Below are 12,685 nucleotides of genomic sequence, written 5' to 3'. Positions count from 1 at the left end.
ATTGGGCTTGCTGAGCTGAGAAGCCTCAGCGCTGGCGAGTCTAGTTCTCCTGGTATTTTTAAATTAGCAGTGCTTAGAACAGTTGTTTGTGTTTTAATTATTTGCACCTTTATGTATAATAAGAGACTATCCCCAAAAGACCGCTAATAAGCTGTTAATACCCCACTTATTTGGTAAATAGAAGCGCATTATTATTATTATACCTTTTGTGGCTACTTTTTCCCATTCCTTTCCCCATTCCCACAGCTTTAACCCTTACTTCTTTTCTCTGTTCTTTTTCTTCTCACGTTTTTCATCTTCATCAGTCTGGATCACTGTGCTCTGTAAATCTGGAGTCTTTGTCAGTTGTGGGTTCTGACCCCTCATCAGTGACCCTCACTGATGCAGGATCGTCTTTCACCCATCAACACTACTACAAAAACTCGCCACCTAGCTCACCTGTTCCCCTGGAGCTGCATATTGATGAAGATGCGGCATCATCGAGCTCTTTCCCTGTGTCAACCGTCCATGTCCCAAAAACCTCTTCCCATGTCCTCCAGTCTACCCAGTCCCATAAACAAATGACTGCAGTGACTAAAGAAACAGATAAGCAAATTTCCAAGTTAACCTCTTATACTGAGTCCATATTTGTTTTCTCTAGTAATGCTGACCCTGTAGTTGAAACCTCTAAAGAACTTCCTACCCCTGCAACAAAGAACCCCATTTTACCTGTTCTTTGCCATGCCAAAAGTCCTACCACAGTTCCAGTGGCCCAAGCCAGGACTTCTGATTCTGTTGCAGGTGCAAAAAGTTCTAAAAGCCCTACGATGGGCACAGTTGGGAAGAGCACTAGTCCTGTAGTTATTACTAAGAGCCCAACACCACCTGTAATTGCTAAGAGCCCAAGCCCCCTTTTAGTTGCTAAATCCCCCATTCCACCAGAAACCTTAAAGTGTTCCAGTCCTATAGCAAAGTCTAAAAGTCCCAATCCTGTCATATGGTCAGAAAAGTGCAAAGATCATACAGGAGTGGTGGTTCATTCTGAGGAGCTTGGAATTACTCTGCCCTGTCCAGATCCTCTGCTGAATGAAGCTCTGGACAAACTTTTGACATCTACCCTGGCACATCCAGAGAGACCTACACTGACAAAGATGGCCATTATGGATTTTCAAGACACTACTGATGAATATGATAGGAAGTACAATGATGATGACTTAGCCATGCTTGGGCGTCAAACACCTCAAGATGGGAGTCTGACCCCTATGACCGATGCCGGCTGGATAGACGATTCCCCGACATCCTGCCCTGGTACCCCTGATGTTTCTCTTGACCTTCCCCTTCTTCAGCCCTCAGCCGTAGAGAGACTATCAGCATCTAGCCAAGTACGAGGCACCAGCATGGGACTTCCATCTGCCTGCTCTCCCAAAATAAGCTGGCACAGCACTAGGAGGCCTGTTGTGAAACATATGCTGCTTAATCCCCCAGTCAGTCGGTCTCACATGCTGGCCAAAGCCCCGCTGGGGCACATTCAGTTAGTCACACTTGCACACGTTTAGGTTCAGAAGGTATCCTGTAATAATAGTTAAACTGTCCCATAGTGAAACATGACACATGCAGTGAGGTTCATTATTGCTTCCCAATGGTGCAGATTGCCTCCAGATTAAACCCACTTCTGGCAAATAGAATTTACCTTTGCCAAAGATTCAGTCATTATTTTGGGGAGAGCATTGTTGCATTATTCAGCTTTAGCTGGTCCACATGCAGACCTTGGCCTGTTGCATGCAGAGTGAATATCTGCTATGAGGACATTTTCATGCAAGAGACAAAGCCCAAGGCAGTGCAACAGTTGAGTGCGTGCTGTGACTGGTGTTCTGCTTTAGGCTGATTTTGCTGTAGAGGTGCACGCCTTGGCTTGCTTGTGTTTTCACATTTGTGTAGCTCTGTGAGGAACAATCATGGCTGTGATTGTGAAATTGTGCAAATTGCAGCAAGCTTATTTTGTTGTGGTACTTCTGACTTAGCAACTGATTAAGTCATCAAGAGAAAAACGTTCATGGTGGAAGAACATATGGTGGATGTATTTTGCATGCCCCGGTGTGAAAAGTGGATCAGAGTAGACATTTAACACACAAATGCCTGCAGTGTGTACGTAAATGCCATTCGCTAGTGTTTCTGTGCAGTCTAGTGGTATTGTCTGTCCATACTTTTGACCCTGCATTTTGGTCAACCTGTAGTGTGAAGTAGTAAATTGACATGGTCTTCACATGCATTGGACTGGCCTGGAACAGCAGTCTTTCTGAATGAACTGGCTGGCTTCAGTGTTCAATGCTGGATCGTCCTCTTATCCTTCCAATCCTTAGCTCAAGTCGGTCATTCGACGCACAAAGGAGACTACCAATGTGCATCCCATGTTCCGAGATGCGCAAATGCGACGTAAATTGGGCCCGGTCATCTTTCTCAAGAGCAGCTCGCAGGATCGGCTCATCGAGGAGCTCCAAGGGAAGCTGGGAATAGGCCGTACGGAACCCCGTCGCCGCAAGCAGATCGATGACTGGCTGACCGAGGGAGTCATTGTCACGTCCAATCCTCAGCGTACACGGGAAGACCGCAACGTGGCCGCGGCTGTGGATAAGGTAGAGCTGTCACTGGAACAGCTTACTGCTGGACGTCACTCGTCCGATTGCTTAGGAGGTTACAGGTGTTTTTTGCATTTAAGTGCATTTAAGGTCTACTTGAATGAAAGTGCCACCTTAGATCAGACAATTACTTCTCTCTTTCTCATCCTGTTCAGTAGTGTGTCTATCATCTTCTTTCCCCTTCCTCTTTACATTTATTGTTTCCTCATTCCTCCTTTTTCTTGTTTCTGCCTTTTTGCATTCTCTCTTGTAGATTATTATTCCGCCAGAGTCTCCTGCCCCACAAAGAAAAATTCTGCCCCAACCTGCCGCTCGTTCCCCCCCTGAGAAGCCTAAAACCCCTGAACCTCCTCCTCCACCACCTCCACCCAAAGAGCCCACCCCACCTCCACAACGCACGCCGACTCCTCCTCCAGTAGCCCCTGAGCCAACACCTCCTATCCCACCATCCCCATCACCCCCTCCAGCGAAGCCAGCCACACCACCACCTCCACCCAAGGTCTTAGTGTCAGTTGGCTGTCAGACTGAGTGTGACCCCTTCTTCCCACCAGCTGACCAGGCATGGATTACAAACCTCTGCTAATTCATTTTCCATTCTGTCTGTTAGTGTGTCTGTACCACTTTTTTTTATTTTTAAATATATATACCCTATATTAGCTTCTGTGTTCTGGACACAGGCTGGAAGGTTTATGATGTTTCTAGGCCTTTTGTGGAGCCCTCTTGAAACTGGCAAAGAATTACAGCTGGCAGTAGGGCAGCATCTCAGTTTTTTATAATTATGCCGACTGGCGCCAAAGCCCATGTCAGAGAGAGGAGTGGATGTCAATCACTCCATCTCAGTTAGCACTCTGTAGCAGCACAAACAGATCAACACCTCCCAGAAACCCAATCTGACCACAGCTCCCAGAGGACTTCCAGTTGCAGAGATTTGACTGGGCTGTGGAGGCCCTTTTAGCTCAGTGTTCCAGGAAGGTCTATGAAGTGCAGGTTGCATTTTCCGCAGACGCTGGATTCTCTAATACAAAAAAAAATCCCCTTATGTAATAAATCCTTTATTATGCTAACATAATTCTATTGTAACCAGGGATTTAAGATTTTTTAAATGGCCTTTTTGTTCAGAAGGTTCTATATAGCTGCTTTATTGTGGTAGACAGGTCTCATTTGTAAATATTTCATGCTTTTTCAAAGGTTACACAACATATCTTACTCCTTTACATTTAATAATAATTGGTTTTGATCTGGAGCTCATGGTTTGCTTTATTTCTTAATTTACCCATTCTCTGGTCCTAAGCAGAATATGAACATTTTCTAGGAAGAACGTTTATATTTCTTAGAATATTAATATTCCAAGAAATATAAACTGCGAAATGCTACATAAGGCAGTTGAAAGGCTGACTAATCATACCTGAAAAAGATGGCTGTATTTGGGGGTGAAAACCTTCTGTCTGTGGCCTCCTTGCAAGAGATGTGAAGTGACAGAGCGGAAACTACATTTATGTGGGAAAACAGAGTTTTCTCCTTGGACCTACTTCAGCTGGCTCAGCTGTTTTAAAAGATTTCTGTATTTCTTTTTAAACCACAGCTGCTCCGCACCATTGAATCATATCTAAGTCTAAGCTTTCATCTTCCTTGTGTGCCCATATGTTCAGCATTTTGATCAACACGTGGATTCATCGTATTAGGGCATGCAATAAATTGACAGAATATAATTGAATTGCTGAACCTCCTCAAAGCAAAGCAATATATGAAGGTCAGTGACTGTGGCTAACTTAATGCCATGTGAGAACCTTTGAATGCCTGACATGTTCCTGAGTGCTGTGTATCTTTTTTTGTAAGCTTAGGTGTGTGTGTGCGTGTGCATGTAAAAATAACAGAGGATATGCTGGCCAGTGAAGCAGCTATTTTCTCCCACTCTGGAATGTGACTTGGTCATGAACCTCTGATGGCTAAACCACAGAGAGTAAGACATCCTCCAATGCCACTAGGCTAAGCCCAAATTTTGTTGTATAGCATAGGATCACCACCTCTTTGGCCTTATTGATCTCCATGGAAGCACCTCTGTAACCTGGGAAGTCTGACACATTGAGTGTGGCTGGGAGTTCATGCAGCCTTCTCTTTTTCAGTCATCAAAAAGGATCCTGCAACCAGGACATCTCCAGTGCTCCCGGGAGCGTCTCCGTTGCAAAGAATAATGAGTGTCCATGAAGATTAGAAATGAAATGTAATCAATATACGTATATGAGAAGACGACCTCCTTTTTTTTTTTTTTTTTAAGTTAAGTTTAATTAGATTTTTTTGCATTACAAAAAGGGGCTAGAGTTAAGTTAAATTCTCTGTACTCTGAAGTAATAAGCTCCTCTGAGGCCCTCGGTTTTAGGAGTTTTCTGATGTAACACAAAGACTCCCTGTTGCCTTAATAAGTGAATTGGTGTCTTAATAATTGAGTTGGTTTCATGTGGAGCATGTGTATAGAGTCTAGTTCAAGGGCTTGGAAGAGGCTTGGAATTTGGGGTTCAGCATAGCAGTGGTTTGCTTCCTACCTTGATGAGCGATCTTACCAAGTAACTTGGAAAGGATCCACCTCTACCTCACGTAGACTCTCCACTGGTGTCCCTCAAGGCTCAGTGCTAGGTCCTCTCCTTTTCTCCCTCTACACGAGACCACTTGGTAAGGTCATTTCCTCACATGGATTATCCTACCACTGCAATGCTGACGACACACAACTCCTCTTCTCCTTTCCTCCCTCTGATCTTCATGCTGCTTCCAAAATCTCTGCATGTCTAACCGACATCTCGTCTTGGATGGCAGCCCATCACCTCCAACTCAATCCCACCAAAACTGAACTAATATTCATTCCAGCAGATTCTTCACCACATCAGGATCTTGCTATTTACCTAGACAACTCGCAGCTCTCTCCTTCTGCAACAGCCCACAACCTTGGCTTAACAATAGACAACCAACTCACATCAGCAATCTTTCCCGCTCATGTAGATTCCTTCTCTACAATATCAGACAAATCCGACCTTATCTGTCAACCCAGGCCACCCAACTACTGGTTCAGTCCTTAGTAATCTCACGACTGGACTACTGCAACTCCCTTCTAGCTGGTCTACCTCTATGTACCATCCGACCTCTACAACTAATACAAAATGCAGCAGCATGACTGATCTTCAACCTTCCCAAATTCTCCCACACCACCCCTCTGCTCCCTCCACTGGCTCCCAGTAGCTGCACGCATCAGGTTCAAAATACTGATGCTGGCCTACAAAGCCAAACATGGAGTAGCACCATCCTACCTCACAGCCCTTATTACACCTCGCACTGCACCTCATATACTCCGAGCCTCCAGTACTGCTCGCCTGGTCCCTCCATCTCTGAAGGTAAAAGGGAAAACATTCATCTAGACTCTTCTCCGTCTTGGCCCCTCGGTGGTGGAATGAACTTCCCCTCGAGGTCAGAACAGCTCAGTCACTGAGCACCTTCAAATGGCAGCTCAAGACCTTCCTCTTTAAAGAATATTTAGATTAAATTGTAATTTTCTTGTTGTCGAACTTTGTGTACAGAATCTACAACAGAGTGAATAAAATAGATGTATTCATAGTTGGGGGTCCTAGTGAACCGGAATTGATCTCTTCATCGATGGTAACTTGAAAGCACGTTGTAAGTCGCTCTGGATAAGGGCGTCTGCCAAATGCCGTAAATGTAAATGGATTAAAATGAGATCTTTGTTGGCCATCTCAGCCACTGAACCAGGGAAGAAGAATCACATTTGCCAATTTGGGGGGAAATTTATATGACTGCACTTTTAATCAGCCAGAAATCTGGATGTTCTTTGAGTTTTTATATGTAGGGTAATGTGTTGTGAGTGTGTGCATGAATTCTTGTTTCTTCATTTGATGTTTTTTGTGTTGCTTTTTGCATACCTCCCAGATATTGGCTCAGGGGAAGTGCAGTTCTCCACCCGGCCCCCCAAAACAGGGCAACAAACTGGACAACATGCTGGGCAGCCTGCAGTCTGACCTCAACCGCCTGGGTGTGCAGACTGTTGCCAAAGGGGTGTGTGGAGCCTGCAAGAAACCCATTGCTGGGCAGGTAAAAAATATTACAACAACATTTAACATTTTAAAGATGCCAATTTTGAGCAGATTTTTTCACCTGCAGAATTTAAACATCAAATCAATACTAAATGAATTAATATTTACTTTTACTGGTACAATACTAATTCAGGAACACCAACACATACTGTGTACTAGACCTATTTTTCCTAACATTACAACACTGACACAGAACATAAACCTGACTAAATAGTACCTTCAGCATGACTGACTTGGTAGACAGTGGTGGCCTAGCGGGTCAGGAAGCAGACATGTAAACAGAGGTTTGCAGGTTCAAATTCCGAATTGCAAAGGTGCCACTGAGGTCAACTTGAGCAATGACAAAATAGTAAATGTCCCTCGAACACGATACATGGACATGAGTATGAAAAACTGTTTACGGCATCTGTACATTCTTTTGATGCTTTTTTCAACTTGACATCTTACACAAGTTCTCTTGTGTCTCCTGAAAACAACTTGTTCAGTTGTGGAGTTTTTCCCAGAAAATAAGGATGCATTGGCTCTAATTTAATTTTTTGCCAACATTTTTCACACATAATCAGGTTGTCTGTTTCAAAACACCACGTTCATTTGGTCTTGTGGACCCTGAAATATCATATGACTAAAAGAAGCTAAACCATTCACATGGTTCTCTTTTGATCTAATCGTCTCATTTCTCTCTCTCTGTTTCTCTGCAGGTGGTGACTGCGATGGGCAGGACATGGCACCCAGAACACTTTGTGTGCACACATTGCCAGGAGGAAATTGGCTCCAGAAACTTCTTTGAGCGTGATGGGCAGCCATATTGCGAGAAAGACTATCACAACCTCTTCTCCCCACGCTGCCACTATTGCAATGGAGCCATATTGGATGTGAGTGCATTAAGCACTTAAACACACACACACACAAAGACTTTTAAAAATCCACATTACTGCAGTCAATCTGTTACACTATATACTGCTGTAGCTCTGTAATGTATGCTGCTCAGTTATTAAACTGCATCCGCACTGGGTTTGAGTTGCATACTCAGCACAAGCACACACATGCAGACACAGTGCTGTCATAACCTCTAAGTCTGCATATAAAGGCTGATCTCTCACTCTCAGTCAATATCCGTGTGTGAGCAAGCATTTGTGTAGTATTTAGCCTGAGGCTTAGCAGAACAGCAGCACTGAGCAGAGATAAGAGTAGCTGGACTTTAGCCTCTGCTTAAGCCAGATGAGTCACTTCTGTGCTGTGATTCCCCCACAATCCGTTCCTCTCCCTGACTCATTTTTTCTGCATTCCGACTCAATGAATTGAAAACCTTGGCTATATTGTTCAAAGTTTATTTAAACGATAATTTTCTTAGAGATTAATAAAAGTGACAATGTAAAGGGTTATTGGTATGAAGTGTAGTTGGACAAAGTGTTTTGTCATGTGCTGGGTGAAGAGTCAAAGAGCTACAAGCATAAACCTGCAGGTCTGTTTCCTGTGCTTAATCCACTGGACCACCACCCCATTCTGGGCCAGCGGCAGATCTATGCAGGAATCCTGTCAATTCTGGAAAACATGAGCTAACAATTCCTGCTCCTCCTCCTGTCTGCTTTTTTTCCCCTCAGGCCTGCTGCCCTCTGCTGGTCGATGCACACTTGCGTCAATTTTAAACTTTTTTTCTTAACTTTTATACCCCTTGCACCTACAGTCCTTTTTATCACCACTGGGGTGTTTTTATCATTATGCTCATACTCTGGATTGTATTATCAATACACAAACATGGATCACGGGCCAGTGGTGGGCTAGCGGGTAAGGAAGCAGACACGTAATCAGAAGGTTGCCGGTTCGAATCCCGTTTCGCCAAGGTGACACTGAGTGTGCCAATGAGCAAAGCACCGTCCCCACACACTCCTCCCAGGGCGCCTGTCATGGCTGCCCACTGCTCACCAAGGGTGATGGGTTAAAAGCAGAGGACACATTTCGATGTGCTGCAGTGAAATGTGCACAATGACAATCACTTCACTATTTTTTCATGGATCTCCGTGTGTGCGTGTGTGAGAGAGACATAATTATTGTGTGCTGTATTCAGTTTTTACATGTGCACTTTGGCTTTTTTTCACTTCAGAAAGTTGTGACTGCGCTGGACCGAACCTGGCATCCTGAACACTTTTTCTGTGCACAGTGTGGATCTTTCTTTGGCTCAGAGGGTAAGCCAAAGCTCTCTTTTTCATTAGATGCCTTTTGTCTTTATGTGCATTCTCACTATGCAAATAGTGGGCATGCACCCATTAAATGTGACTGATTCCAAAGTGGAACTGTTTACAAATAGCTCAATGTCCGTCTGCTGCCCCCCTCAGGCTTCCATGAGAAGGACGGGAAAGCATACTGCAGGAAAGACTACTTTGACATGTTTGCACCAAAGTGTGGTGGTTGTGCCCGTGCCATCCTCGAGAACTACATCTCAGCCCTCAATTCCCTCTGGCATCCAGAATGCTTTGTCTGCCGGGTGAGTAGAAGCATTTCCAAATATGACTGTAAAATTTTCAGGAATGTCATTTGAAAATATTGATTTTAACTGTATGTCCTGTGTGTTTTTTGTTTTTTTTTGGGGGGGGGGGGGACTGTGTAGGAGTGTTTCACACCATTTGTGAATGGCAGCTTCTTTGAGCATGATGGGCAGCCATACTGTGAGGGCCATTACCACGAGCGTCGTGGCTCGCTTTGCTCAGGATGCCAGAAGCCAATAACTGGCCGCTGCATCACTGCGATGGGCAAGAAGTTCCATCCTGAGCATTTTGTCTGCGCCTTCTGCCTCAAGCAGCTCAATAAAGGAACCTTCAAAGAGCAGAACGACAAGCCCTACTGCCAGACCTGCTTTGTCAAGCTCTTCAGCTAGACCCTCAGCCCTGAACACATGGAATTTGATCTGTGGGTGCCCTTGTGTGAATGTCTGTGAGGTGGGGCTGGGTGATATGGCCTAAAAGAATAATTACTCCGTCTTTTTTTTTTTTTTTTTTTTTTTTGTTATTTCATACCCATATTCAACAATCTCATGAATAAAATGGTGTAATAAATTGTTTAGATTATTTTCTGATGAAAAAAAACATAGATTTTTCAATACTGTTACTCTAATTCATACCTTCATTGAATGAACATTGTTATTGATGACTTGATTGTTCATAATAGGATATCATATTTATATCACCCAGCCCTAGACCTATTGGCTGAGCTAGAAAGTGCTGTTTGACAAGAGTAAGTTGCTGAGTTGAGACTGTGTATGTGGCCTTTTTTTCCGCAACAGCACCCATTAGAAGGTGCTTTGTTTGTCTGCCAATGATGGCACTTACTCAACACAGTCTGGATGAGGTGTTATTAAAGGAAATTGTGGAAATTATGGACATTTAGGAATCCCAAAGAGATTTTTAAATGATATTTGAGCTGTCTGCAATACGTTCTTAAACATGGCTATATTTGTCTAATGTAAACAAAGTGAGATATTGCTGGCTTATGGAGGGGTGAAAAACATTTTAATACAAATTCTGAGAACCACAGGCCTTGAATGACTTCCAGCAATCATTAGAAACATGTGAATGAATGAGTTCTAAAAGATATCTTTATTGCAGACTTAGTGCAGACCTGGCAAAGTGTCCCCTTTGAATGCGACAAATCAACCAGTTGTATTTTTGTACTTGTGAAAAACACTGAATAACATTTCAGTTATCCATCCCTGCATTCACACTTTAGTACAATGTTCACATGGAACTACCATACCTCTTTCCCTTCCTCCCCTTTTTCTTGAATGCTGCAGTTTTAACACAAACCCTTTCTATTTGTCCTCTTGTTAACTATCTATGGTGCATTTAACAGCTTGGTATGGTCAAAATATCAGGGTCATATTTTTGTACACTTTTCCTATGGAAATTTTTTCATACTCAAAAAAGCTTAACCAATATAGTGATACTAATACATATATTCAGCATCTGTCTGGTTTTAAGAGTCATTTCTGCTATGTTGCAAACTTCTATAATGTAGGCAGGAACAGACAAGTGCATCTCTCATAGATTCCAGAACTACTGTGCTTTTATATATGATCTCTGTTCTGTCCTTATTCATCCTGGGCTGGTCCACTTGCCTTGAGGATTACTTCTTAATGTAAAAATGGCAGATGAGGAGAAAATGTGAACCTTTTTTTGCTTTTCTTTTTCCCACTTTTTGCTTTTGAATTTGGGGTGCAGGCTTGCATGGTAACACACTTTTCTATGTTTTGGGCTCTGGAAGCTCATTGGTGAATTTACTCTCATCCTAACCCCTACCATTGTATTCTTTTAACATTGAGGAGAAAACCACTCTGAAGCATAGCAGGTGAACCTCAGAGGCTGGGTGCCCTGATGAATGGAGTAGCGATGTCCTGTGAAAAGGCTTTTGCTGCAGCTGCATTTTTAAAGTCACTGTACGTTTCCCCCATTCTCCCTGGAATATCAGGTCTGAATACTGGACCCTTTTTAATGGGCCTTTTTCTGTTTATGGTTGTGATACTGTATACCTCTGTGAAGTCTTAAAACACGTTCAGCTTTAATGACGGGAAAGGTTTGGTCTTATATATATCTGCTGTAGTCTTATATTTATGTTTTCCTAAATCTGTGGTTTTTAAGTTTAGTCCCCTGGAACTATCCTGTTCCATCTCCAAGTACACCTGTCCAAGGTGTCAGAGTGACTATTCATTTTTGCTTTGGGCAGGAACAGGACTGGCTGATCCCATGGGGTTAACTGAGATCCACTGACCTATACATATATATTACTTTTTTTTTTTTTTTATTTACACTTGCTGTAGTTTTGAATTATTATTTTATTTCACATATAGACCCGAACAAGTTTGCAGTCATATCTCAAAACGAGCAGTTGCAACACAGCTGACATTTTGTGGAGCGTATTTGGTGCCAAACGCAACACTTGATCACTAAAGATGAAATGGATATGCAAAAAAAGCTGGGTCTGTGAGTAGGACTCATGAGGAGGTGTCTGAATCATGGCTAGCCCATCTGGGCCATGAGTCACTTTTTAGCTCCATTACCCCAGCAGGTTCATGATCCATGTGAAATGTTGCTCTGATGAAAGAGCTGACAGGACTATTCGAAATATCACCTTGAAATCATTACTTATCTTTTTCTTTTGCACCAGGGTTTTTATAGAGATGTCACATATCTGAATTATTGTGAAATATTTTGACTAATGTATTCTTTCTTCTAAATAATCTATGATAGCTCCTGAAACCTCTAGAGATTATTGATCAGGACAAAGCTGTAAAACAGAGCCTTCTATATAGTTTTCTGTACTTTTAAGATAAAATAAAATAACAATGAATGAATACTTGTGCCAAATTGTTAATGCAATGTCTTTTACACTGTGTGGAGGTCTCTGGTTGTCTCTCTGGCCTGACAGAGTGCTCAGGCACTATTTTTGAACTGCCAGGATTAAAGTGCAGGGTAAAATGCTAAGCATGAGCCTTGTTTGCTAGTGTCAAAGGCATCCTTGGGATTTACATAACCAGATTTTAAAAAAAGGAAGAACTGATTGTTAGCTACCTGTATCTTCAGGAAGAAAAACTAACTACTTTTTTTAATTGGTGTATTTCTGTTAACCACAACTGAGTTTAAACTGGGAGGAGCCCAATGATTGGCAGATGTCACACTCTACTCCCTTTATCAGGATGTTTGATCTCGAGGCCGTCAAGTTGTCATATCCGTGAACGTCAAAGGCGGTTTATTGCTGTAACTCCCAAGTATAGATTTGACCTTACACTATCAAACAAGCCCCACATTTAGTTCTAAGGTTGTGAGTGTGATGCATTATGACAACCAAGGCCAAAGTCTGTTCTTTCAACTGCCACTGGAATTATCAGCCGTGTGTGCTCTATTAGCATTTAGGATTTGGAATGTGTCTAGCCATGACTTTGTTTCCAAGCCATTTTGAAAAGGTCTTACACACACACTGGCCCATTGC

The 12,685-nt window shown here is 42.8% G+C and overlaps 1 protein-coding gene across 4 annotated transcripts in view; it reads left to right on the top strand.

Moving 5' to 3' along the window:
* The window catches only part of pxna (paxillin a), a 30,845-nt gene extending 18,795 nt beyond the window's left edge, over window positions 1–12,050 (top strand). For 3 of the 4 annotated variants that reach the window (XM_028971019.1, XM_028971021.1, XM_028971020.1), the window contains exons 7-14: window positions 306–1,361; window positions 2,340–2,612; window positions 2,869–3,174; window positions 6,546–6,707; window positions 7,408–7,581; window positions 8,811–8,892; window positions 9,043–9,191; window positions 9,315–12,050. In XM_028971019.1, the coding sequence (XP_028826852.1) occupies window positions 306–1,361; window positions 2,340–2,612; window positions 2,869–3,174; window positions 6,546–6,707; window positions 7,408–7,581; window positions 8,811–8,892; window positions 9,043–9,191; window positions 9,315–9,581 (2,469 nt within the window). In that variant the 3' untranslated portion in view covers window positions 9,582–12,050. The remainder of the gene's footprint in view (window positions 1–305; window positions 1,362–2,339; window positions 2,613–2,868; window positions 3,175–6,545; window positions 6,708–7,407; window positions 7,582–8,810; window positions 8,893–9,042; window positions 9,192–9,314) is intronic. The other variant, XM_028971022.1, reaches the window with a different exon arrangement.
* Window positions 12,051–12,685: the final 635 nt, after the last annotated feature.

The sequence above is a fragment of the Denticeps clupeoides genome, chromosome 3 (assembly GCF_900700375.1).
Source record: "Denticeps clupeoides chromosome 3, fDenClu1.1, whole genome shotgun sequence".
Lineage (NCBI taxonomy): Eukaryota > Metazoa > Chordata > Actinopteri > Clupeiformes > Denticipitidae > Denticeps > Denticeps clupeoides.
The sequence above is the reverse complement of the archived record's forward strand: the minus strand, read 5'-3'. Positions and strand labels throughout refer to the sequence as shown.